This window comes from Lynx canadensis, chromosome B3 (assembly GCF_007474595.2).
Source record: "Lynx canadensis isolate LIC74 chromosome B3, mLynCan4.pri.v2, whole genome shotgun sequence".
Taxonomy (NCBI): Eukaryota; Metazoa; Chordata; class Mammalia; order Carnivora; family Felidae; genus Lynx; species Lynx canadensis.
Window position 1 is genome coordinate 86,562,457 of NC_044308.2, and position 26,697 is coordinate 86,589,153.

Below are 26,697 nucleotides of genomic sequence, written 5' to 3' on the forward strand. Positions count from 1 at the left end.
ATTTATTCAAAAATATTTTTTAAACAGTTACTATGTGTCACACAGTGACACTGTTAGAGGAAGAAGCTGGGACCAAAAGTATAAATGGACACTGGCCAGGGGAAAACCTTCCATGTGGAAGCAAAGCAAAGAACTTGGCACCTTTGATACACTGAAGGAAGATCTTTGCAGCTGGATGATAGCTTGGACCATAAAAGGAGGATAGAGTAGTATGTAGAGTCAGATCTTAAAGAACGTTGGCACCCTTGTTAAGGTTTTTTCTGTTAGTTTCCATTTTTAAACTTTCTCTTCCAAGCAGTTTCCATTTTTAAACTTGATAGATTATAATCAGGGGACATGTTCTCATTTGCATTTTTAAAAGATTGAAAGGCTGCTCTGTGAAGGATAACCTGTAATGGGACAGGTGTAGAAGTAAGGAGACTCATTAGGAAAGAATGAGAAATTGTAGTGACTTGGACCAGAGGAGTGTCCTTGGAGATGGAGAGAAGAGGGACTTGAGAGCTACATGCCCTGTAGGCAGTAGACTTTCTGGATGGGATGCAGGGTGTCAAGGAAAACTCCCAAATTTTTGTCTTGAGCAACCTGATAGATGGAAATACTATTTACTAGAATTGGAAAAACTAGAGGAAGAACAGAGTTGAAGTGGAAAGACATTTTTAACAAGTTTAATTTGAGTAGTATGTGAGACACCAAGTAGATATTTATATTGATAACTTTATTTCTCAAAGAAGGATTTAACAGTTATAACAGAACTTCAAATTGTTAGTATGTCCATTTGACTAAATATTTGGGATTTATATTAGTTATATTATTAAAAATTCTAATGAAAAGAGGATAACCTTTCATGTTCTCTTTTATGATAATCATACCATTAAGCTCTATGAGGCCAGATACCATCCTGTGATGTGTTTGATGTCTACAATACCAGGCATGATCCAAGAACATGAATTAGTATATTTTTCCTTCCAGTAGAATAGATCATTTTTATCTGAAAGTTTGCATTGAACCATCTTGCCAAGAATTAGTTTAGGTTTTAAAATTCTGTCATTCACATGTATGTATCAGTATTTTTGTGCCAGAAATCTTTGCTATATGCATTTCTTGCTAATAATGAACTTGTATCATATTAAAAGATATAATGGATACACATTAACCAGGCAGGTATATAATTGGAAACCATAATTTTATGTTACATTTTGTTTCAGAACAAAAAATGTTTTGCTTTTGAGATTTATATTAGTTATCTGTTGCTGGTAACAAATTACCCCAAAACTTAGTGGCTTAAAACAGTTATTTCACAGTTTCTGTGGGTCAGGAATCTCAGTGCAGCTTTGCTGGGTCCTCTGACTCTGGGTCTCTCACAAGGCTGCATCATCTCAAGGCCTGACTGATAAAGATCTACCTTCTGGATGACTCATATGGCTATTGTCAGGATTAAGTTCTCACAAACTTTTAAACTACTAGACTATGGTGTCGGTTCCTCTCACACTCAAGACATCAAGGCCTTTGGTTCCTTGCTATGTGGGCCTCTCCATATAGCATCTCACTACATAGCAGGCAGCTTTATCCAAATGAACAAGCAAGGGGACGAGAGGGAAAGAGAGTAAGTTAGCTGAATGGAACTCACAGCCTTTTTGTTACCTAATCACTGAAGTCATATCCCATCATTTTCGCCATATTCTGTTCATTAAAAGCAAGTCAGTAGGTCCAGTCCACACTACTGGGGAGGGGATTACACAGTGGTGTGAATACCAGGAGGCAGGGATCATTGGGAGTCATGTCAGAAGCTGCCTCTCACAAAGTTTTTTAAAAGTTAAGTTACTTTTATAGGGTCTTAAGTAGCTGAAAATTGACATCCAGTTAATCATATTACTTCATGAGCAGTGACAGTTGTGGGAAAATGCACAACCACAGTCTGACCTTAGGATACCATCACAATCCTCTGAAAATCTACAAGATCCTGTCTAAAGAAACCAAAGGTCATGATGGGGTCAAAACTTCTAAAGAAACCAAAGCCTGAGCCAAAATTAAGTACCAAGAATCATGCATATTCAGAAACTAATAGATCATGGACAGGGTAGTCAGTAGGATCCGTCTGTGGTGCTCTCAGTTCTGGAAAACTTCCCACTTACAAATTTCAGTTTTAAAACTCTAAGTGCAGCTAGCTAATGTAAGAAACAAGGAAGGAGGAATTAGTGTTTTACTTCTTTTAGATGAATATGAATACAGAGAATCTGAGTCAAGATTTAAGCCAGCCCTACTAGTAAAAGTGAGAAGAATAAAATAATGGCCCAAGGCTCAGAGGAAGCACTCAGCTGTGGTAAATGTAGCAAACCAGTCAATATTATTTGAATGTATGTTGAACTGTAGCAGTTTTATTGGCACTTCAAATCTGTATTGATGCTATTAATGATGATAAGCATAGTTTAAAAATTCAATAGCCAATGGAAATTCAGCAAAAAAATAAGTTATCAAATTTGTGTTTAAACACGGAAGCTTATGTGTAAATTAAATGTAATAATTTTTTAAATGTAATAATTAACATGAAAGAGTACCAAAAATAAGTTCAGATAATAATAAGCATGATTATTACCACATAAGAAATGTTAGTGAATGGACAAAATATTTTTGGTAATAGAAGACTAAAAAGGGTTTGAAATAATGAATGAGAGTAGTGCCTGCACTTTTCTATGTACCTTGAGTTATCTGAAGGTACTTAGAAAATGTTTTGAAACTGTATTTCTTCTGTTCTGCAGTTCAAATGTCATTTCAATCAAGTACGTACTGCTCATCAAGCATTGAGGTAGACACTGGGTATCTACCCAGTGGAAATCACTGGTAAATAAGATTAAAGACAGCAGCACCTGCTATCACTGAGTTTACAATCTAGAAAAGAATATTGACAAGTAAACATTAATTATAAGAGGAAAAATGTGTGGTACTGGAGGGACACTAGGAAAACTCGGGTCAGTCAGGGAAGGTTTTATACTTGTAAAAAAAGCATGCATGTTCTGTTAACTCTGTGGGTTATGTTTCTAGGAGTCTTGATTACCAGTTAGAAGAATGTGCCATAGAAAATGGTATCAAATTGAAGATTCAACCTCTTCCCTAAAATATGATTGGGAAATATCAAATATGCTATGGTATATGTACAATATTCACCTACTAAAGAAATAACACAGTACCTAATTGGATCCACATCCTTCATTTAAAGCCCTTGGGAATATGTGTGTTTCAGAATTTAGAATTTCTCAAAAATCATAAAGGCAATATGATGTATATGTAACACCAGCTGTTCTAGAAATGCACCATGTAAACAAACACATGAATATTTCTGCAGTGAAGTATATGAATTGTCACTCTCGATCAGGTTTTCCTGCTACCTGAGTTTGCAGAAAACTTATAAAAGTATTTTGGCTTTTAAGAGCTTTATGAATTTTGGAATTGTACATTAAAGGATTAACAGCCTCCTTTTCCATAAAAAGGTAGTTGGACTTGGTAAATTAACAATAAGGATGCCTGGTGAAAATTTTACACTGTTGTTATGCCTATGATACCAGTCATTCATTGAAATTAAGGGGAAAGATCTCACCCACTCCTCATTGATGGTATATTGACTGTCTCTCAGTAGTGGGGAGCATCAATGGGAAAAAGTAGACAATATTCGTATGGTTTCTTTACCACAGTATGTCTAAGAGATTATGGCACATCAAAAGCTGTTTAAGTTTTAGGGACAAAGGAATCACAAAAGAATGAGAACTACTTTAAGTAGGAATTTTGATAACTTTATTGAATATTAGCCTCTCCAAACTAATATTTATGCCAAGGCTCAGGTCAGGGTAGTGTTGCGTATATGCTGCTTTATAATACCAGTAGGTATAATAACTTAATGGATTAGTCTGAGTTTATTTTGAGGAACTTTTCATAGGGGAACTTTTTATATTTCAACATTTTCTCCAAAACTTTATTTCATTATAAAGTTTTTTTCCAGACTTTCATAAGTCAGTTAAGTTCCATGTTTAGTGAGATGCATAACCACCTATTAGTTGGGTTAAATAAAAAGAAAAAAATCAAATACCACACATTAAAAGATTTTTTGAAAGAGGGATTTGTGGTTTTATTTGGAAAAGATGTCCTTTTATTACAGGCTCCAGCCAGCTTTTGAGGGATGGGCCACTAAAGGAGAGGACAAACTAGAAACAATTAAAACTATTTTTAGAGCATCAGGTTTTCATTGAAGCCCAAATACAAGCTGTTTTGACCTTCTCCCTAAAGACTTTTTTCCTCACAATTCCTGTGAATGTGATCACTGTTTTAAGCAAAGCATTTTGCCTGTCATAAATAAAAACCTATACTGATTGTATGCAAGAAAATGAAGTCAAATTTGTATAGTTTCAGTGCTAAAAAAAATAACTATGAAATCATAGTCTCTAAAACATTCTCACTTCCTTACATACTTTCAAATATATAAGCACTGATGGTTAATTTTTAGCCAGTGCAAAACATTATAAAATTATAATTTTAATCTTTAAAAAGTTGCTCTATGTATACATCTTTTACCAACTAGAGTGCAAATTCTGTGAGAAGAGAATCTGGGCTTGCTTATTTGTTTGTTTGTTTGTTTGTTTGTTTAAATCTGCTGTTAACAAACAGTGTTACAAATGAGCAGCCTTCTTTAAACATATTTACATAGTTTTTCAATTTTAACAAAATTCCTAAAAAATGAAAAACTTAAGTTTCAAGAAAGTGTGCCATTTTAATTCTAAGTATTGCCAAATTGTTCTTTTAAAAAGTTAAATCAACAACTCATAATTTATAAGAATGCTGATTCCGCAGTTTTCACTACTATTTTGTATTATTAAGGTTTGAATCTTCCAATCTGAAAGATGAAAAATTACATCTCATTTCAATGTGTACTTTGATGATGAATAAAGTTAAGCAGCTTTTTATATTTTTATTTGCAATATATTTTTATTTGAACTGCCTGTTCTAGACTTTTCCCATTTTTGTATTGTATTATTTATTGATTTTTAAGACCTCTTAAGATAGTAAATAAATCAGCTTTTTATTAAATGTACTGTAAACATTTTTCCCCATTTCAGACTTCGCTTACATTATATTTTTCAAGAGAAAAGTTATGTTTTGGTTTGTTTTTCTGACAGTGTCAGGTTTGTTAAATTGTGGTATCATCTGATAACTAAGGCAGCTTGCCTTCTCTTGAGTTGCTTATTTGAGGTTTTTTTATTATTATTACTTATGATTATCTGACTAGAAAAAGTACTAGAAATATTTATAAATTTTTTTTAATGTTTATTTCTGAGAGAGAGAGAGAGAGAGAGAGAGAGAGAGAGAGACAGTGTGCGAGTGGGGGAGGTGCAGAGAGAGAAGGAGACACAGAACTGAAGCTGGCTCCAGGCTCTGAGCTGTCAACCCAGAGCCTGACACCAGGCTCGAACTCACGGACCCATGAGATCGTGACCTGAGCTGAAGTCAGCCGCCCAACTAACTCAGCCAGCCAGGCGCCCCTAGAAATATTTATAAACGTGATCTTTGTGTTCTTTTTTTTTTCTTCTAAACAAAAGGTTGTTTTTATTAATTGGCAGCCCAATGGGTTTTTATACCTTAATACTAATTCAGGTTGGTTTATCTTCACAAATAAGCTATTTAGTCATGTTCTTCAGCCATAAATCTCCCCTTCCAAAGTAAATATCCTGCATAGATAGAACAAACAGGATCAAAACACAATAGAAAGCTTGAATGCTTAGGTGCTGGATTGGCTTCATTTGTGTGTGGGAGATGAAAGGAAAGTACCTGAAAGAGCCTTTACTGTGTAAGGAAATCTGTCTCTTTCAATTCAAATCATTGTTTTAAATATTGTGAATACTTAAAGTTGTATAGCCTTGATGTGTGATGTTAAAAAAAACAACAGAATAAATAATTCTTCCATGTTTGTATAGCATATGTCCCCTTAATTTATTTTTCTGGGCAATTTCTTGCTATGAGAAATACAATGATAAAACTTGAATAATATACATACTGAATATAAATACTTTACAGCCACATAGAACTTTTAAGTTCTCTGTCAGTCTCATGGAATTCCTACATCTGGGGAGAGTTCAGCAAAAAATTAGTGAGAATGGGAAGAGAGAGAAAGAGGTTACATTTCTGTCTTTTAAATGCCCTCTTGTTCACTTTAGTAGTTATGTACATGTGTTCATCTTTACCAAGAGATGTATTAATTAATATTGTTTTGATAGGCCAAATATTTTAAAAATGCTTTTTAATCACAAATAAATGTTTTTCAAATTACTGAAACAATTTACATTAATTCCTGAAAAAATTTTAAATATCACTAAGCACTCTGGTTTCTCTTCAGATCATATAAACATTTTGCCTTTTAAATATCACCAGGCAACTTGGCATTCTTACAAAATGTTTTCGTATATCACATACGATTTTATAATCTAATTCACTTAATATATGATGAATAACTTTGTCATTATAATCTTTTACTATGTAGTTTAAATGGCTTTAAATCTATTGTATGATTGTATCATAATTTATTTAACCCATTACTGTTACTGTTGAGTTGCTTTAAAATACTGCTGCAGTGGACAGATTTGCAGCTAAATATTTGCACATATCTGCAATTACTGCGTGGGACACAGATTCCTGGAAGTGGAATTATGAGTTAAAAAATACTTAGAATTGCTAGAAAAGGTTTTAATTAATTAGAAAAACAATTAGACTATAGAAGTGCCATCTGAAGAACTGCAGATTTTAAATCTCTTCGGGTATGTGGAAAAAAGAGAAATATGGTGCTGAGTGTTTTATAATGGATAGATAACGTTTCATCTTGTCCTCTAATTATAAAATACATTACCATAAATACTTTTTGTGTTAAGAATGACCTAACTTTGGGGCTCCTGGGTGGCGCAGTCGGTTAAGCGTCCGACTTCAGCTCAGGTCATGATCTCACGGTCTGTGACTTAGAGCCCCGCGTCGGGCTCTGTGCTGACAGCTCAGAGCCTGGAGCCTGCTTCAGATTCTGTGTCTCCCTCTCTCTCTGACCCTCCTCCATTCATGCTCTGTCTCTCTCTGTCTCAAAAATAAATAAAAACGTTAAAAAAATTTTTAAAAAAGAATGACCTAACTTGTAAAAGCTGTATATAAAAGTATATACAGTGATAGCAGGAATTTAACTTGAATGTATTACTTATGGTACAAGAACCGAGGCAATTTTTTCAAACTTTCTAGCCTTTTTTAATAACGGCTTTTTTCATAGCTGTCAAAGACACTGGCACATAATAGAGCAGAATGATGTGAAGCCATAAAAGGCAGAGTGTGTGTCCCATCAAAGAGCTGCCTTACAGTGGTTCAGATTGAGAAAGTTTAGACAGGAGTTAATAGCTTGTTTTGAGGATAGTAGTCATCTACTGTTCTCAGTAAGCACGTCAAAATAGTGGACCAGCACTTGTGACAGGTTAATATAAATGATTTAAGACTTTGGGTGTATGTATATAGCATTAGAAGCACGCTGCCTATGAAAATTTTTTGGCAAAAAGGTAACAATTATGAGTAAGATGAACTCTTTTCAACTGTTCCTTTACAGCTGGCAATACCTTTTCACCTCTCCATTTATTTCATTGTAAGCACGAATAGAAAAATTTCATGGCCCGACTACATAGTACCTGGAATTAAAGATATATTCACTCTTCTTGAAAAGATACGGGATCTTAGAGATAAATGGGGGAGGCAACAAATTTGGATTTTATTTTCATTTGTTACTTTTATTACAAGATACAGAGAAAGACTGTAAACACACACACACACACACACACACACACAACAGTGTATCATGTACTTAGCACTCTTTTAAATTTGGTGGAATGAATAAACAGTATGCCATAAGGCTCTTGCCCATAAGAAGTTTAGGGCATTGTTGTTTGCTTGTTTCCAAATACTGTTGCAGTGAACACACTTCTAGCTAAAAACTTTAGGCACAAATTCCTGGAAGCGGAATTGTTGGGTTCAAGAGTATATGACATCTTGTATCTGTATATAATGCTAATAATATATTTAAAAAAATATATATGTATATATTGCCTTGTTTTTTTTATTTTTTTTTAATATATGAAATTTATTGTCAAATTGGTTTCCTATATTGCCTTGTTTTTTAAAATTATTTTATAGTATAGAATGGAACTAAATAACCTATTAATTGTTCAGGGCAGGTAGTACAGGGAGAGGGAAGGCCTCAAGGAAATTGAACTTGGCCTCTAGAATGGGTGGCATATGAATAAGTAGAGAAGAAAGAGAGTGTAGAAGAGGAGAAACAGCACAAATGAAGCAAAGGTACACCTGTGAATGTATTATATAAGAGGAGATAGTTTAGAAGTCAGCCTGGCAGGAGTGCCCCATCCTGTGGGATTATATCGGATAGGCGAGGTGAGTTGAATTACTATGCAAAGGCAGATTTCAGGGGTTAGGGAATAAGAAACTAACGTGGAGTTTTGAAAGCAGCAAAGGTCACTTGAAAGAAATAGCATTTTAGGAATATCAGGCTCACTTAGCACTGGGGAAGATTAATTGAAGCAGTATGGTTTTAGAAGTCAGAGTACCACCTAAGGAGCAACGGTAATAATATAATAACAGACAACTGATGTGCTGGTAGCAGTGAGAATGGGAGAAAAGGATTCATATCAGAAACACTATAGAGAAAAACTGTGATCTGGTGACTAAAGAGATGTGAAGGGTAAAGAAGTAGTCGGTATTTTAAGATTTTCTGCCTAAGAGATAGGAACAACACAGTGCCATCAATAGGATGTCTTTTAGTTCAATGCTAAGAACTAATTTCATTTTCTTTTTGTATAACCCTAACTTATAAACTTATGAGAAAAAATATTAAGTTGAGTTTGAGAACACTACTGTCAGATGGCAGATATAAAACTCATCAAAATTGGCTTCCAGAAACTGAAGAGCAAAAGAAGGGAAGGCTTCTAAGGATTCTTCTCAAGGAATAATAGAAATACCCATGAGAATGTCTTTGGAATGATAGCTATTTAGATTATATAACTCTATTTCCCAGGTAATTAAACTCTTTCTGTGGAGTTTAGTGCTAAAAGTCAGAATGTCCAAAGTTATTCTGAATGATAAAGATTATTCTGAAGAGCTGTATCTCAAGCCATTCAAAGAGAGGCCAAATGTCAAGGCTGTGATTTGAGGCGTCATTCTTCAAAAGGCAATAGGTAACTCCTCTACTGGGCAAATGGCAGATTATTTCCTGAGGTGATATCATTGGTGATATCTGAATTATCTGAACCAGGCTGGTGGGTGAATACTTAAAAGTCCAGATATAAGCAGCTGAGAGCAGCATATAGAAAGAATTTTTAGAATTATTTTATTTAAAAAGGCACATGATGAGGATAGCTATTAGCAAAGATTTACAGCAGTAATTCATTCCTATCATCTAGGTTATTTATTCAAAGAAATATTTCTACCAAATTTAGGTAACAAAATACATACCAGAAGATGTAAACACTACCATATTGTCCAAACCTAAACTAAACTGAGGAAAAATAACAAATTATAATTCATGTATCATGCCTTATAGAATATCTGAAAAACCTTTAGGATTTTATCAGAAGGCAGGTTTGAGGCTCTTTTCTTCACACTCAGATGAGAATTGCTCTCCAATTAAGATAGAAGAATAGTTTTCATTGGCTTTACAAGTGGCTCTCGGGTACTTAGTTAATCATAATTATAAGTCCTTATTTATTATCTTTGCTGCCAAATGTATGGTAGTTTCTAGAATATAAAAATCTATGTATTGTTAACAGTGCAAATACTGTAAATCTAAAGGAAATCATATGAAAAATCTATCTTGGTGATTACTCACTGTAAATAAATTAGAACATAAGTATAATTCACATTTAAGACCTTTGTAACTCAGTCCCTGAAGCAGTTTGCTAATGTCCTGTCAGCTGTGTCCCTATGTCACTAACATACTACCAATGAATAATCTAGATACTGAGAATAAAGCCCATTAATCCCTAATACTAACACTTTAACACATATAAGAAAGATGTATGTGATTTAATTTCAAGTCTTTTATGGTGCTTGAAAAGTATTAACTGTGAAGTGAATGGATATTAAAGAATGGAAATTACATTTACAAGTGGCATATAAAAATCAGAAAGAAATGAAACTCAGTCAGAAATGCTCATCTTTCTATGCCTCCAGAATTCTTTATCTATAAAGAATATATATATCTATAGATATAGATATATAAATATCTCTCTCTCTCTCTCTCTCTCTATATATATATATATATTTGGAATAGACACTGTTTTTGAGATGAAAATACAAACTTCTTCTACATATGTAGTATTAATCTTTATAACATCTTCCCTTTTAAATGTTGTTTAACGGCAATTTTAATTAAATAATGTATGTTCTACGGGCGCCTGGGTAGTTCAGTAGCTCAGGTCATTATCTCGTGGTTCATGGGTTCATGAGTTCAAGTCCCACATCCAACTGATAGCTCAGAGCCTAGAACCTGCTTTGGATTCTATGTCTCCTCTCTCTGCCCCTCCCCGTTTGCACTCTATCTCACTCTCAAAAATAAATAAACATTTAAAAATTAAAAAAAAAATAATAATAATGTATGTTCTATGACTATTATGTGTCAAACTTTTCAAAGAACTCTGCTTTTTCATGGCTATATTACTTTGCTAAATATTTATGTTTTAGAAAGATTAATTTCTTTTATTTATATAAGGAATTTAGGACTCCATATACAATATCTGAGTCCGATAACATATAGTTTTAAACTGCCAGAAATAAGCAGTGACTACCTAGAAGGTTCATAATATCATGAATGCGATTAAACTTCAAACTTCTATTGACTATATCCTTATCTTGAAACCAAGGATCAGTTCGCCATAGGAAAAAAAAAACTTTGACAATATAATTGAACAGTTTCAAAAACACTTAGAAAGCAATGACTTATCAGTCTTAATTTTCAACAAAAGACACTCTGAAAATAGTGAAACTAATATTTTAAATAGGACAGTGATACAACCAACAAAGAATCCATTTTAGTCTAAAAGAAATAAAGGATTTCTATATGCTTTCAGATGTAATTTAAGCAAGTGTTCATATGGATTGTCCTAAAAGCTGGGAAGCAGGGGCAGAACACAAAAACCAGAATAAGAAAAGGAGGAGGAATCTTCCCACAAATCTGCATCCTTTTTGAATATACCAGTATCATACCCTGGTTCAGTTCTTAGAAATCAAGAGTTTTAAATGAAGTAATTTAAATGGTTGACCCTGTTATCAGCTTGTCTTTCCCATATTTTGTCATGTGCCTGCTTATCAGTAATCCACATCCGTGGCAACTTCATTTCTTTGTGTGCTTCATTTTTTTCTCCTTGCAAGTTATGAAATCAAAAAGAAGAGACAAATTTTCAGAATCAGTAATTCATTAATGTTATCACATTAACTAAATCCCTCCTGAAGCAAAAAGGATAACCTTAACTTAGTTCTCACTTAGGGTGAAGTTTCATTTAAGATCTTTCCCACCAAGCTCCCAAACTCCCTCCATTTAAAAGAGAGGAATCTTGGGGTGCATGGGTGACTCGTTTGAGCAACCAATTCTTGATATCAGCTTAGCTTAGGTCATGATCTCAAAGTCGAGGGATCGAGCCCTGTGTGGGCCTCTGCACTGAATGCGGAGCCTGCTTGGGATTCTCTTTCTCTTTGTCTCTCTGTCCCTGCCTCACTGGCACTCTCATACTCTCTCTCTCTCTCTCTCTCTCTCTCTCTCTCTAAAAATAAATAAATAAACTAAAAAAAAATAACAAAATGACAAGAATCTATTCAGATAACTGCTTATTATATAATCTTCTTCTGCAAGGGCCCTTGACTAAATAAACTATTTACTTCAGGGGCACCTGGGTGGCTCAGTCAGTTAAGTGTCGGACTTCGGCTCAGGTCATGATCTCACCGCTCATGAGTTTGAGCCCCGCGCTGGGTCTGTGCTGACAGCTCAGAGCCTGGAGCCTGCTTTGGATTCTGTGTCTCCCCCTCTCTGTGCCCCTCCCCCGCTCATGCTGTGTCTCTCAGAAATAAATAAATGTTAAAAAAAATTATTAAAATAAATAAATAAACAAACAAACTACTACAGATCTTCACATGGAGTAACTTGCTTTCTTTATTTTTGAAACCTCCTTTTAAGGGTCATCATCAAAATTTAAATCTATTTTTTAGAATCGAGAATGTAAATGAAATTCCTTTACTCTTTATTACCTGTGTGTGTGTGCATGTGTGTATAATATCTATTCAGAAACAACTAGATAATATCCTGTTGATGTTTGAGAGCCTGTTATGCTAGTTACCAAGTACCACTTACTTTATGAACAAAATACACATTGTACTTGCTCTCATGGAGCTTCATGGGCCTTTTACTGGTGTTGAGTTTTCTTGGGAAACTTACATATGATTTGAATATCCTTTCATAGACAAAGTGAGAGTCCAATAAAATTGTCACTTGATCTTAATTCATCCTATTATCTCAATCACTTTCTGATGTTAAATTAGGGGCTTAAGCAAAATAACTCTATTATCTTCTATAAGTCCTTTTCTAGTGCTGCCATAGACTAATTGGAATCCACCAGACTATGTAGACATCTAATTTACTAACATTTACAAAAAACATTTACTAAGATTTACAAAATCTTTTTTTTTTAATTTTTTTTTCAATGTTTATTTATTTTTGGGACAGAGAGAGACAGAGCATGAACGGGGGAGGGGCAGAGTGAGAGGGAGACACAGAATCGGAAACAGGCTCCAGGCTCCGAGCCATCAGCCCGGAGCCTGACGCGGGGCTCGAACTCACGGACCGCGAGATCGTGACCTGGCTGAAGTCGGACGCTTAACCGACTGCGCCACCCAGGCGCCCCAAGATTTACAAAATCTTAATCTCTGGGTAAAATGATACCAAAGTTATTATTTTAAAATCCAAAACTTGAAATAAAATTACCTTAGAGATACAGTAACAAAGGAAATATAGCTTTACTCTTTCTCCATGTTCTAATTGTAAAATGAGATGAAACAAATGTAAAGAATGCCAAGTTTTACATTAAATTTTGATTGTTAAATGTTTAACTTTTATTTTTACTAGTCACGTAAATTGATACTAATGACATTATGATTGATTGACAAGCCTGATTTTTCAACATTACATGGAAGATGGCAAATGTTAGTCTACATTTAAAATAAAGGCGAAAAAAAGGAGAAAAAATGAAATATGGCCTTTTGTAGCAACGTGGATGGAACTGGAGAGTGTAATGCTAAGTGAAATAAGCCATACAGAGAAAGACAGATACCATATGGTTTCACTCTTATGTGGATCCTGAGAAACTTAACAGGAACCCATGGGGGAGGGGAAGGAAAAAAAAAAAAAAAAAAAGAGGTTAGAGTGGGAGAGAGCCAAAGCATAAGAGACTGTTAAAAACTGAGAACAAACTGAGGGTTGATGGGGGGTGGGAGGGAGGGGAGGGTGGGAGATGGGTATTGAGGAGGGCACCTTTTGGGATGAGCACTGGGTGTTGTATGGAAACCAATTTGTCAATAAATTTCATATAAAAAAAAATAAATAAAATAAAATAAAATAAAGGCAAGTTGGCTCCTGGGTGGCTCAGTCTGTTGAGCATCTGACTCTTGATCTTGGCTCGGGTCATGATCTCACAGTTCCTGGGTTCAAGCCCCGCATTAGGCTCTGTACTGGCAGTATGGAGCCTGCTTAGGATTCTCTCTCTATCTCTCTCTCTGTCTCTCTCTCTTCTCCCTCCCCCACTCACACACACACACACACACACACACACACACACACACAGACACCTCTCTCGCTCACTCTCTCTCTCTCTCAAAATAAATACGCTTAAAAAAATAAAATAGAGTTAAGTTTTCAGTGCTTGTCTACACATTGAATAAGGAATGTGTGTATCTAATCTAAGCAGAGTTGAGTGTGCATGTACTAAGATTTTTTTAAGTTCTATTTAATCTCAGAGATAAAGTTCACTGCTTAATTTCTGAAGGAATGATAATTCTTTAAAGATAATGATATCTTCTAAGTGATGATGCTTCATATAATGACATCAGAGGAGCTAAATTAATCTATCCATATTATTTTACCCTTTATTATAGTTACTTGAAATATTTTTTTATACAGCAAAATGGTTTTGGGGAAATGATTGAATTGGATTTGACATGAAATTTATGCTAGAAATCAACAAGCTAATTAGTAAATGGTTAGTCATGATGCATTAAAACTAAATATTGTTGACTGTATGTACCCAATTTGTTGTTTTTCTTATTTTTCTTTTAATAGTGTAGATGCAGCCAAAAATATGAGTTGACCACAAATAGGGACAATTTTATATGCAGACAGAGATGACAGTCACATTCCTGGTTTCATTTAAGAGATAATGCAATCCCCAAGATATATCTATTTTCATACCTATCAATTGATATTTAAAATTTCAGTATCAGAAATAAACAGATTTAGGTTATGCTTTGTTTCATAATAGAATGCAGAAACTCTTAGTAGCCTTTTTATCAATCATATAACATTGTTCTCAGAAAACATTTTTTTTGAGCCAGTATTAAGAATCAAAGGGAGGAGAATGCAAGAGGATTAGACTCTTAATGGGAAGCAAGAGAAGTACCATTGGATCAACTTCTGCACAGCATCGGTTTTAACTTTTGGCTTTTGGTTGTGGTTTTCTCTCTCTCTAGATGTCTTTATTACTGGTGGAATTCTGTTTCAGCAGTTATCACTACCAAATTATTTTAGGCTCTTTGAGAAATAAAGACAAACTTGACCACTCTCACAGTGCTGCCCCATGATTGGCCCAAACAGAACAAAGGTTACTTGGACTACTTTGTAAGAGGTGTAGGGAAGGCATGACCCAAAATCATTATGAAAACCATAATAATTTTTTAAACTTAAAAAAAATTTTTTTTAATATTTATTCATTTTTTGAGAGAGAGGGAGACAGCGTGAGCTGGGGAGGGACAGAGAGAGAGGAAGACAAAGAATCTAAAGCAGGCTCCAGGCTCCAAGCTGTCAGCACAGAGCCCAACGTGGGGCTCAAACCCATGAACCATGAGATCATGACCTGAGCCAAAGTCGGACACCCCACCAACTGAGCTACCCAGGCACCCTTGTAAACTTTTATTTCCTGAGTATCATCTTGTGTTTGGGATAGTAGAGGTTGTGAAAACTATGTATACTTAATTTACATTACTGATTTGAAAGTTATTTTTAGGTCAAAACTAGAGCTGAGAATGCACCACTTTTGCTAAATGCAGCCTTTTCAACTGAATGTATCTAAACAAAACCTAGACATGTACTTTGCTTCAGCCTATGAAGGCTGTAGGTTTACCAACATTTCAGTACTTGTGGGAATTCTTAAATCTCATGGCAATCATAAAGTATTGGAGAGACCTCAACACAGCAAACCAAGGAGGTACTAAGAGGGCCTTTTAAAACGTTTATTTATTTTTGAGACAGAGAGAGACAGAGCATGAATGGGGGAGGGTCAGAGAGAGGGAGACACAGAATCCGAAACAGGCTCCAGGCTCTGAGCTGTCAGCACAGAGCCCGACGCGGGGCTCGAACTCACGGACCGCGAGACCATGACCTGAGCCGAAGTCGGCCGCTTAACCAACTGAGCCACCCAGGCGCCCCAAGAGGGCCTTTTTAAATGCACTCTTTGGTATCTACATAATCTCAAATATTTTACAAGGATTAACGGGAGACAAATGCTTGATACTAATTATTATATCCATGTAAATTTATCACTGACATGTTAACAAGGCTAAGATTTGTAACACAGTCCTTTGTCAAAACTTTTTAAAAGTTTCCCTAGACATTTGCTTTGGTAATATTTTTCTAAGAAATTAACAAATACCCTTTAAATCTGCTTTATTATAAAAATCTTAAAAGTGGTGCTCATCTAGAATTCCTGTTTATTATCTACTTATAATGAAATATTTGTGAAGTTCTTTTCAAAATATTTTGTATGGATTTCTATAGTAAACAATTGTCCTACATCTTCTTTCCTTCAGTAAATTGGCCTGGTGATTGACTTTCTGTATTGTTGCCAGTATCAATTTTTTCCTCATTATCTCTAGTATAATTACATTGGAAATCTTATTTTTGCTATTAATATTACAATGTCCTGTTCCAGATAAGTAAATTATGCCCATTTCCAGATTAGCCACAATTTATTATTAACACTGAGTTTGCTAACAAGAATATAAAAATGTATTAGGCTTTAAATTTTATTAAAAAAACAAGATACATTTGTAAGTCCATATCCATTTGAAAAATGATATCTTTTTCGGTAAGGCAAAATGCATAATACCATCATAGTATTGTTAAGTTGGTAATATTTTGGAACTTATTATTTGCTTTTAATAAAGAATGACTCGTGGACTTTCCAGTGAAGCGTTTCAGTAAATATATCTTGAATGTTGAAACACAGGTAGACCAACCCTTAAAATTAAATTTAAAAATAGAGTAAATGCTATGTGCTGTGAACCATACCAGGCATGATATCAACTTAAGCAAGCAATGGTCTACAAATTCATCATATTTGCCAAATACCATCACAGCCCAGAAACTCTTGTTTCCATGCCACAGATGATCAGATTAGACCTATCTGGATATTTGTAAAAGCCCAAATTAAGCTCTTTAGGTACTCTAATTGAAATAGTTGAGTGCTTTTGGATGGCACCCTACAGCCAGTCCAGTTATGTTAGTTGCAGACCTACTCACTGATGTAGCCACTAAGGACTGATTATCTCTGGCAGCCAGGCTGTTCCCAGTTACCCATACTTGGTCTTGCAAGTCTAGCTGCAACTCAGAAATTAACCTCTATAACTGGTAGGTAAGGAGGAAGAACTCTAATATATCTTGATTTTAACAGTCATTTGGCAGACTATCTCAAAATACCTTTGTGGACAAGATCAAGAAGGGATTGCACAGTTCTGGTAATTCATAGCTTATTGAATAGGAATACATATTATGACCCTGTAGGGTTGTCTGTGAGAGTTTGTCTCAGTACTTTTTCTGTTCAACATATTTCAATTACCTAAGTTAAAAACATGAAAGGTAAGTTTATCATAACTACAAGAAGTGATAAACTCTAGATGCCAAAAGATACTAATTTGCTGGAAAAATGGGCCAAATTTACCAAACTGAAATCTAGCATAGATAAAGGTAAAATCTTGCTTTTAATATCAATATTATGGAATAAAAATGGCCATGATTTTTTTTTGCAACTGCGCCTGTCAAAATGTGGAATTTATTTCCCTGCCCTTTGAATCTGGGCTGTCCTGTGACTCCCTTTACCAAGTGATGTTGTACAACTTTTAAGCAAGGCCTCAAGAGACCTTCCTGAGTTCAGTATTACCCTCTTGCTGATGTGTTCACCAGGTAAATAAGTCTGGGCTCATCTGGTTGAGAATGAGATACTACAGAAAGAAAGAGTCCCAGCAGAAGTCAGCACACCTGTCAGGCACATGACCACCCCACCCCAACTGACTGCAGCTGAATGAGTGAACACGGGCAAGGCTAGCAGAACCACCTGACTGCCCCAAGCCCGAATGGACGTGAGTAAATAAAATAGCTGCCTTTTTAAGCCACTACATTTCGGGTGGTTTATTGTGCAGCAATAAATGGAAAAGAAATATTAATCGTATATGAAATAGAACAGACTTGGCTTGGCCTGATAGTCAAAGCAGGCTAGCATTTTAAGGTTAAGTCAGTAGTGAAACATGGCAGCATTGAAAGAGAAGTAAAAGTCTAAATCAACGAAGGTATCAGGCCCATGTTTCTTTATAATGATTAAACTGGATTATTATATAGGGGCCAATTATTTTTAAAGACACTAGACATACCAGAGAATATCCGCAAAGAGTACCGATAATGGTGAGCAGTCTACTAACTTGAATGTACCAGCCATTTGAAGACTGGAAGTGTAAACAATAAAAACCAGTAAAGACTGCTTTCTTAACATTTTGATAACACCTCATATGAGAAATCAAGTAAGGTAATGATTTAAAAGGTATGTCTACGGGGATGAGTGGGAGATCCAAGGAGGTATGTTGAAATAAGGAATAGGGGCGCCTGGGTAGTTCACTTGGCTGAGGATCTGACTCTTGATTTCAGCTCAAATCATGGTCTCACTGTTGTGGGGTGGAGCCCTGTGTGGGGCTCTGTGCTGGGCATGGAACCTGCTTAGGGTTCTCTTTCTCCCTCTCTCTCTGCCCCTCCCCTGCTCGCACTCTCTCAAAAAAAAAAAATAATAATAATAATACAAGGAATAATTTTTGGCCATGTAATTATTATTTAGTTCCCCATTCTTTTCACTTTCTACCAATTCTTGTTTCCACCTTCTTCACCATGACTTTTCAACCCACTGTCCCATCTACTCCTACACTCACTTTTTCACTTACAAACTCTTTCTTCATTTTGTTTCAAATGTAAATAGTCTTTCTTCTTTTCTCAGCTTCATTCTTTCCTCATGTGGTATTTACTTATTTCTTATGTGTTCTTTTTGTGAGCATATATGTGTGTTCATATTTATATGGCCGTGTCTCTATTTATTCACAAGTATATGTGGATATGCCCATTTTTATAGGCATCTGTGTATCTTTTCAGTTACATTTTGTGGCTAAAATGGAGCAAGAACTTCTTACCACATTGATTACAATTTATGCATGGGAGAATGGGTGCACTCTATCCATTGGCTAATCCATTGGCTATTCACTTTCATACAGCTCTGTGCTTCCTCCTTCGCCATCTTTCTCTCCTTCTCTTTATTCCTCTGATCTCAGCTCTTTTCAATCTGCTTTGTGGCACCTTCTTTCCATTGTTACTACCTTGCATCTATCCACAACTTCTACGCTGAATGTTTCACACACACATTCTACCTGAAACAAACTTACCAAGGACACTTGTTTCCTAGCAGCCCAGTCTCTTCCCCATACCCATATACTAGGACAGCAGCCTTTTTCCTGTACCCATATACCAGGAAGGAGAGTTCTTCTCGTTCCCCTTTGCTTCTGTCATAGCTTCTGCATCGATGTAAAAACACTCGCTCCTTTGAGATTTACACCATCCAGCTTTCTCACTCTCTGTCTCATCTTTTCAGTGATATCTACTGATCTCCTGATCAGTGCCATTTCCTTTAAATGTATTTCAGGCATCTGATTCAATGTCTTTCTTTCTATCTACCCCAACTTCTGCATTCATACTAAGAAATTTCGGTGTCAATGTCAGTAATGTGTCTGTTCCTTTGTCGCTTGAATGCTAATGACTTTTACCTCTTATCCACTTCAACTACAATAGATGTTGGCAGAACTTTTCTAAATATGAAATCCTAAGATCACACTTGCCTCTCCAACAATAACCACAGCCTTACTCCCAACTACTCTTGCTTTTTAGCTTAACCACAAATTAAGACATCCAGTCTCTTGCTCCTTTCATTCTTTTTCTGAACTGACAGACCTTTTAGACTTGCTTTCTTCCCTACCCAATCTGAATTCTAGGTTTAATCACTTTTTCTCAAGGACACAGTCTTCTTGTACCTTTGTCTTACACTATAAGTCATAAACTCTCAATTACTTTTATTATTTCCCCTCCCCATATCTATCCCCAAAGGATAGACCTGATGTGAAAACTAGAAGTCATACTACTATGATGATCAGTATCTCTACAAATTTGCAGTCTCTAGCTATAGCTGGATCATCAATCTCACCTAGTATTTCTTTTGCATATTCCAAGGCACCTCCCTTCCTTGTCACATTAAACATTCAGCATTTTCCTCTAGCCTTTTTCTGTACCCTATGTTTTCATCAGAGAACTTTGTCTCCTACTCCACGGGGTAAATTGAATCTAGCGGACATAAGTTCTGTCAATTAACATCCTCCATACCTAAATTATCCACAGCTGTATTCTTCCTACCTCTTTCCCCTTAATCTCCAAGGAAAAATTGTATATATATTTTTGAGACAATGCTGTAAGTCATGCTTACGATTCCGTCATCTAGACCCTACTTAAAAAGGTATCATCTTCCTGCCTTATACCTTGGTGTCTTCCTCTAGTCTTCTCTCCCATAGTTCACAAATATATTCACATGCCATCAGTTTCTTAAAAAACTTCTTCAGCCATACATTCCCCTATAACTATAATCCTCTTTACTTTCTAGCCAAGCTCCTATAAAAACAGCCTGTACTTAGCCTTCAATTTTCACTTTCCTCTCAGGCTTCCTCCTACTTCCATCATGCCATTAAAACTGCACTGAGAAGGTGGTCATTTCCCAATTGCCAAATCACATGGGCACTTCTCACTTTGATATTGGTTAAGTACTTAAACTGTTGATAGCTGCCTTCTTGAACTGCTCTTCTCTGAATTCTGTGACAGCACCTAGTCTTGATCCATCTTTTACATCCCTATATCCTCAAATTCTTTTGCCAGTCTCTTTACTTTAAATATTTGTTTTCTTTGGATTTCTATCCTATTCCCACATCTCTTCTTAATTTCTCTTTCTAAGCATTTCCATCTACTCCTGTGGCTTTAGTTACAACCTAGAGCAACCTAGTCATGACCCAACTCTTCAGCCTCAGTTTCTACCATTCTCCACCTCTAACTTTGTGATCCTGAGAAAACAAATGCTATCAATAGCACTTGACACATATCATGCTTTTCATGCCTCTGTGCCTTCACAGATATTATTTCCTTTGTCTGAAATGCCCATCCTGCCCCTCTCCATCCCCTCCCTTCTTAAGATGACTGTTTCCTTCTTATCCTTCAATACTTAACTCAGGCAAAATCCCAGGAAGGCTTTATATGCCTTTCCTCTCCTCCTCTACCCAAACTAGGTTCTGCTTAATATCTGTGTATCCTTTTATTACAGCATTTATCAGTAACTTGTTGTTGAAGTTATCCATATAAAGATCTATTTCCCCACCCTACTGTTCCTTATAAGCTGGGACCATGTCCTGCTTTTTGAATAATCAATGCCTAGAACAGCACCTGGTACATAGGAATTACCAAACAAATGCTTATTGATTGAACTGAAATCTATATCATAAACCTAGAATTCTCTCTTTAAGACAAACTCTTATATCCAAGTATCTACTTAACATCCTACTTATATGTCCCACCAACACCTCAAATTCATGTGTACCAAGCTGAACTCATCTTCACACACACATGCTCCCCAATAAATTCTTCTGTTCTTCCTCTGCACTGTCTTGGTTAGTATATCACTATCCATCTAGTCACCAAAATCAGACACCCAGTAGTCATCCTTCTTGCCCACCCCATCTCTCCCCATCCTGCCCTCAGAAGTCACTAAGTCCTTGGGATCCTATACTTAGATATCTTTCAAACTTGTCCCCTTCTTTCCATCTACACTGCTGTTGTTTTAGGTCAGGCCTTTAAGTCTTGTTAGGATATTGTTTTTTTATTATAGTAAATCTTCATAACAAAGTTTACCATCTTAACCATTTTAAAGTGCACAGTTATATGGCCTTAAACACATTCATGTTATTGTGCTCACAAAGATTATTTTAATCAGGAGCTATCTGGACTTCCTACCTATAGGCTAACCTGTCTCCATCCCATTCCTACATCTTTGCCACTATAATCTTTCCATAATGCAGATGATGTTACTAGATGTGTTAAAACCCACTCACTGCTTCCCACTGTCACCATTAGTGGTTTCTTCACAAAGTTTTCACAGGTCCAAGCTGAAATGAGAAAACTAAATAAATAAAATGTACCAAGTTTTTCTAAATTTTTTCAACTTAATGAATGACAACATTGATCAACATAAATACTGAAACATGCATGGGGGGCAAAGTCAATTTTGCTTTAGATATGCTAAGTGTCATATGCCTGTAGAAAAAGCAAAAGGAGATGTCTTAAAGGCAATTGGGTATATGAGTCTGAAACTCAGAAGGGAGTGAGAGTAATTCAAGCCCACGAAAACTCAGAAATATGCCTTAAAAGTTGGTAGTACTTTTGGGAGCAGTATAGTACACCAGAGAGATCAGGGGGGGTGGTGATTAGACTTACCATCACATCCTAGCTCCAAACTCACTAGCAATAAGGCTGTGATCAAATTACCCTCTATATGTTTTGGTTTTGTCAACCAATGATAATATCTACTCTATGGAGTTATCATGAAAATTAAATATGTGCATAATTTGTTTCTCATAATTCATAGCACATAATCAGTGTTTATTAAGAATTATTTACTGTTTAACATATCTCATAATATTCAGTAAGAGTGAAAAATAGGGGCGTCTGGTTGGCTCAGTCGGTTGAGCATATGGTTTTGGCTCAGGTCATGATCTCACGGTTTGTGATTTCAAGCCCCACGTCAGGCTCTGTGCTGACAGCTCAGAGCCTGGAGCCTGTTTTGGATTCTGTGTCTCCCTCTCTCTCTGCTCCTCCCCCGCTCGTGCTCTGTCTCTCTCTCTCTCTCTCTCTCTCTCTCTCTCTCAAAAATAAATAAACATTTTTTTAAAAAGTGAAAAATAAAAGTAAACTGATTAGGAAAATTGGTAAATAACTATGTCGGAAAATTATGTATTCCATTGTAGTATATACACGTTATCTAAATACATAGAAAATATAAAAATCATGTTAATTGAAAAAATAAGATTTCTGTCTAAAATATATCTGTAAGTATATTTTTCAAATTTACTATAGTAAACAGTAGTTTGTAACTATTATTTCCTAATTACGTGCAATGTCATCAATTTACTTTGTTAATGTGTTACTAAAATCGCAGGTGAAATATACCCACAAATACTTTCCCAATTTAACTTAACTAAGAGCTTAAGGAAAATTTTTCATGAAGCTAAATAATCCATTAAATCTGAAATCTGTCGCTCTCTAGTAACCGAGCCCTAGTGGAAGTAACTTTGAACTAAGAACAAGGAAACCAGGCCCAGATTTGTTACTGTTTTACTACAGTCCTTGTATAAGGGTTTACTTGTCTGTGCTTCAGTTTCTTCATATTTGAAGAACTCCTAATGGAGTTCTCCTAATGGAGAACTCCTAATCCTAGCTCTAACCCTTTTCCTATTTCATGAAGCCCTTGGGAAACTACTGTTGAGTAACATCTGAAGCAGTTGGAACCTAATTTAATAAGCTACATACTTTTTTAAAGGATATAGTTGATTTGGACAGTAAAGAATAGCCTGCAGGCGAATCCACAAGGTGCTTCGACAGACGTATGCAGCTACCTTCCTGTTGGCACGGTCCACGTCTGGCAGGTGAATTCCATTCCTTACAAGAAGGAATAGGTGCTTCATTGTGTTTCAGAAGTCAGTACGCTTTTACAGAACGAAGTCATTGACATTTTTCTCATTTCTGAGATCAAATTTTCATAAATCATTCAACCTGGATAAACTGAGAATGTGGTTCATCTAGTAATTATTGAAACATAGTAAAGGGCAGTGCAAGATGTGATATTTAAGTATTTCCTCCTAACCTCTTACCTTAGCAAGGCATAAGAGTTCTAAACGGAAATATGTCCTAATCTATAAAAAGGAAACTAAAGTAAGATGAGCCTATTAGCAAAGGAAAAGTCAAAAGAGGCACAACACAAATTCATCTCAGTAATTTGGAATGCCATTGATTCTGAATTCATAGTAATAATGATAACTATACAGAGTACAACTTTTCCATTATGAGGAATTTTTTTAATGGTAGTGTAAATCAGATTGTAGGGGAAGGATATAACTAACCAACATGAAAGTAATATTTTCTGCCTTTTTTACAATATATGCCAAAAAATGCTATTAATGGCCTGTCAATGTTTCCACTGGGAGTCATTTTTTAAGTTAATTGAGGTTACTATCATACTTTAACAATACATTTAAAATTTCATCCTGACATTTTTCTTGCCCTTTCTCCAAAATTAGGTTAGTGAAACTTTGTCTTAAAGAATTTATGTAATCCTATATAAATCATCATATTCTTGTTTTCTGTTAACTGAACTCCATATATGCACAATCATCCAATAAACTTGAGCTAACTTTCAGTGTTGCATGTAAACCAGAGTGTGTGACACTAAGACTACCCTCATTCCTTTAGGGTCTAGCTCTGTGCTATGTTTATTTGCAAAGGACCCTCATGCATGGGTCCATATAAATGAGGCAAGCTGGAGCAGACTAGACTATGTCGCTCACCAGTCTTTGAGGAAGAAGATTGTGTATATATGAAAACTGGAAGATTTCTGTGTGTGTAACATCAAACATGATTTTTTGTTGAGGTTTTATGCTTTCCGTAAAAAAACATAATAACAGGAGAAAAATTAATGGTCTGATTCCATCATCTCTTCTCAAGCAAAATCTCACTGATCCACATGAATGTGATCTCCCTCCCATAGAGTAGCCTAAGAACACTACAGAATAGACTTTTGAACTTTTGACTTTATTTTCAAACTTATTTTTAACTATTTTTAAACTTATTTTTAAAAACTATTTTTAAACTTTTGACTTTAAGTGGTGAGTTTTTAATCAATTAAAAAAAAATCACATATCCTTGATTAGAAACTATAGAGTCGTTGCTAGCCTATTTACATTACTCAGAATAGAAACTTCTTTTTAAATGTAGTACCAAAAGTCTGGTTTTATTAGCATCAAACCATTTGTGTATACCTAAATTATTTTCATGCCACTAAAGCATGAGTTTTTTCCAGCTAGCTACCTAATTCCTAATTATTTTCATCAGCTGACTCTTTGAAAAAGGAAGAAATTTAATGCATATGAATTGTACAACATAATAATGTGTTACTTATTTACCTAAGTAACAGGTGTGAGGTTGATAGTATTTCTGAATTAAAGTATGTATTTCTTAGGTAAAAATCAGTTTGAAACTGCTCTGCATTTAATGTGCCATCTTCGCATTGCATAATAAATGATTCATTCACAGCCTTCATGCAAGCAGGTAAATGTAGTGAAATGAGTATGTTACATTTTTTCATGTAGCGTCTAAAACTGACATAATCTGAAGATGTGGGTTAAAGTTTGTGTTGTTACTGTTTTTTTTAACCTCAGATACGTGGCACTCTGCACCAGTGTCTCTTGCTGACAGTAATGCTTTGTCTCTTAACACGACTACCAAGACTGCTTGGTCACAGGCAAATACTGTTCTTTTTCAGCCAAAACATTCCTGACAATAATTGTACTTTTTGTATCCTTTTTTTTCCCCTCCCCCCCACCTGCCCCCAACCTAGGCTGGAAAGGCTGGTGGACGTCCTGAGGAAGAAGGTTGGAACAGGGACCATGAGGACAGTGATCTGACTGAAAAAAACGACAGTCTGGGGAAGCAATCACATCTGGTGACCAGGCTGCTTCATTCAACACTGTGTAAACACTAAAGCCTTAACTTAGCAAACAGTTGTTAGAAGTGGGACACTCCAACCACATTCCAAGCTGAGATAAAATCAGATCACAAATGTTTAACCACTTTGCTGCTGACTTATTTATCCAAATGTATTAACTACAGACTTTTACCAATGAGTAGCTATAAAGTTGTAGCTTATTTTGTAACTATTTTATATCACTCTATTTGATATAAATCTTTTTACTGAGAGGCCATTATAGGTCATATCTTCACATACGTCCCTTTCTGAATCAAAATGCAGCAAAGTAAATATTGTCTAAACCTTAATCCATTGTGTTAGGTCAGAACTTCAAATACGTGCATTTTTCAATATAGAGTTTATTTCTTAACTGATGAGAGCAGCTCAGACATGAGAATGTATAGTCTTCCTCCAATGCATACACATGATCTTTGTTAATATTAAAGAATATTAAATATAAATACCAAGAATTAAATGTATAATTTGCTCCAATAGTTTGGTACATTAAAATTACATTAATCAAGGAATGATTTTTGTTTCACTACAAATAATACAAACTGTTTTCAATAAAAAAGAGGATATTGTTCATGTGTACTTATGGATTCATATTGTCGATGTTTTTAATGTTGTGTCTGAATAATGATCTAAACTCTATTTAAACTGTAGAAATTGCCAAGTCTGTCTAATAGGCTGGGACACCTCTGGCTTGAAAATTAGCATGTGCCAGCATGACTCTCAAAGGCAAGAGGCCATCAAAAACGTTAAGTATTCTTTTTGATTATCTTTATTTAGATTATCATTTGAATTTTTGTTGTGAAGGAGGGGAATCCAAGATACGATATACAGTAAAATTGTAATGTAAAAATATAAGGATGTGGAAAAAAGAAAACTGGCAGTTTGGCTTGGTTACCTGCTTTTCCTTTTATTTAAAAAATTGAAATAGTAAAGCATAACAATCACTTCTAGTCATATGAAATTATGAATAAAACCAAGATTTATGTATTTGGCTACAGAAAAAAAATACCTTCTTTTTTTTTTAGATTGAATAGATGAGAGGCCAATAGAAGATGACTGTGGCCGCAACAGGATGAAATAGGCAAGTAGAGATTGAATTCGTGAGAATTTTGTGGGAAAGTGAAAATTTTTCCAAGCCCATACAATATTTTAATTTAGCTTTAAGACCGAGGTAGATTCTCTACCATTGCTTATTTTCAGGACAAGAACAGAATAGTTTATT

The 26,697-nt window shown here is 35.4% G+C and overlaps 1 protein-coding gene across 1 annotated transcript in view; it reads left to right on the forward strand.

Moving 5' to 3' along the window:
• The window catches only part of MIPOL1 (mirror-image polydactyly 1), a 321,677-nt gene extending 295,312 nt beyond the window's left edge, over positions 1-26,365 (forward strand). The window contains exon 13 of the mRNA XM_030318980.1: positions 25,332-26,365. Coding sequence (XP_030174840.1) covers positions 25,332-25,398 — 67 coding nt within the window. The 3' untranslated portion in view covers positions 25,399-26,365. The remainder of the gene's footprint in view (positions 1-25,331) is intronic.
• Positions 26,366-26,697: the final 332 nt, after the last annotated feature.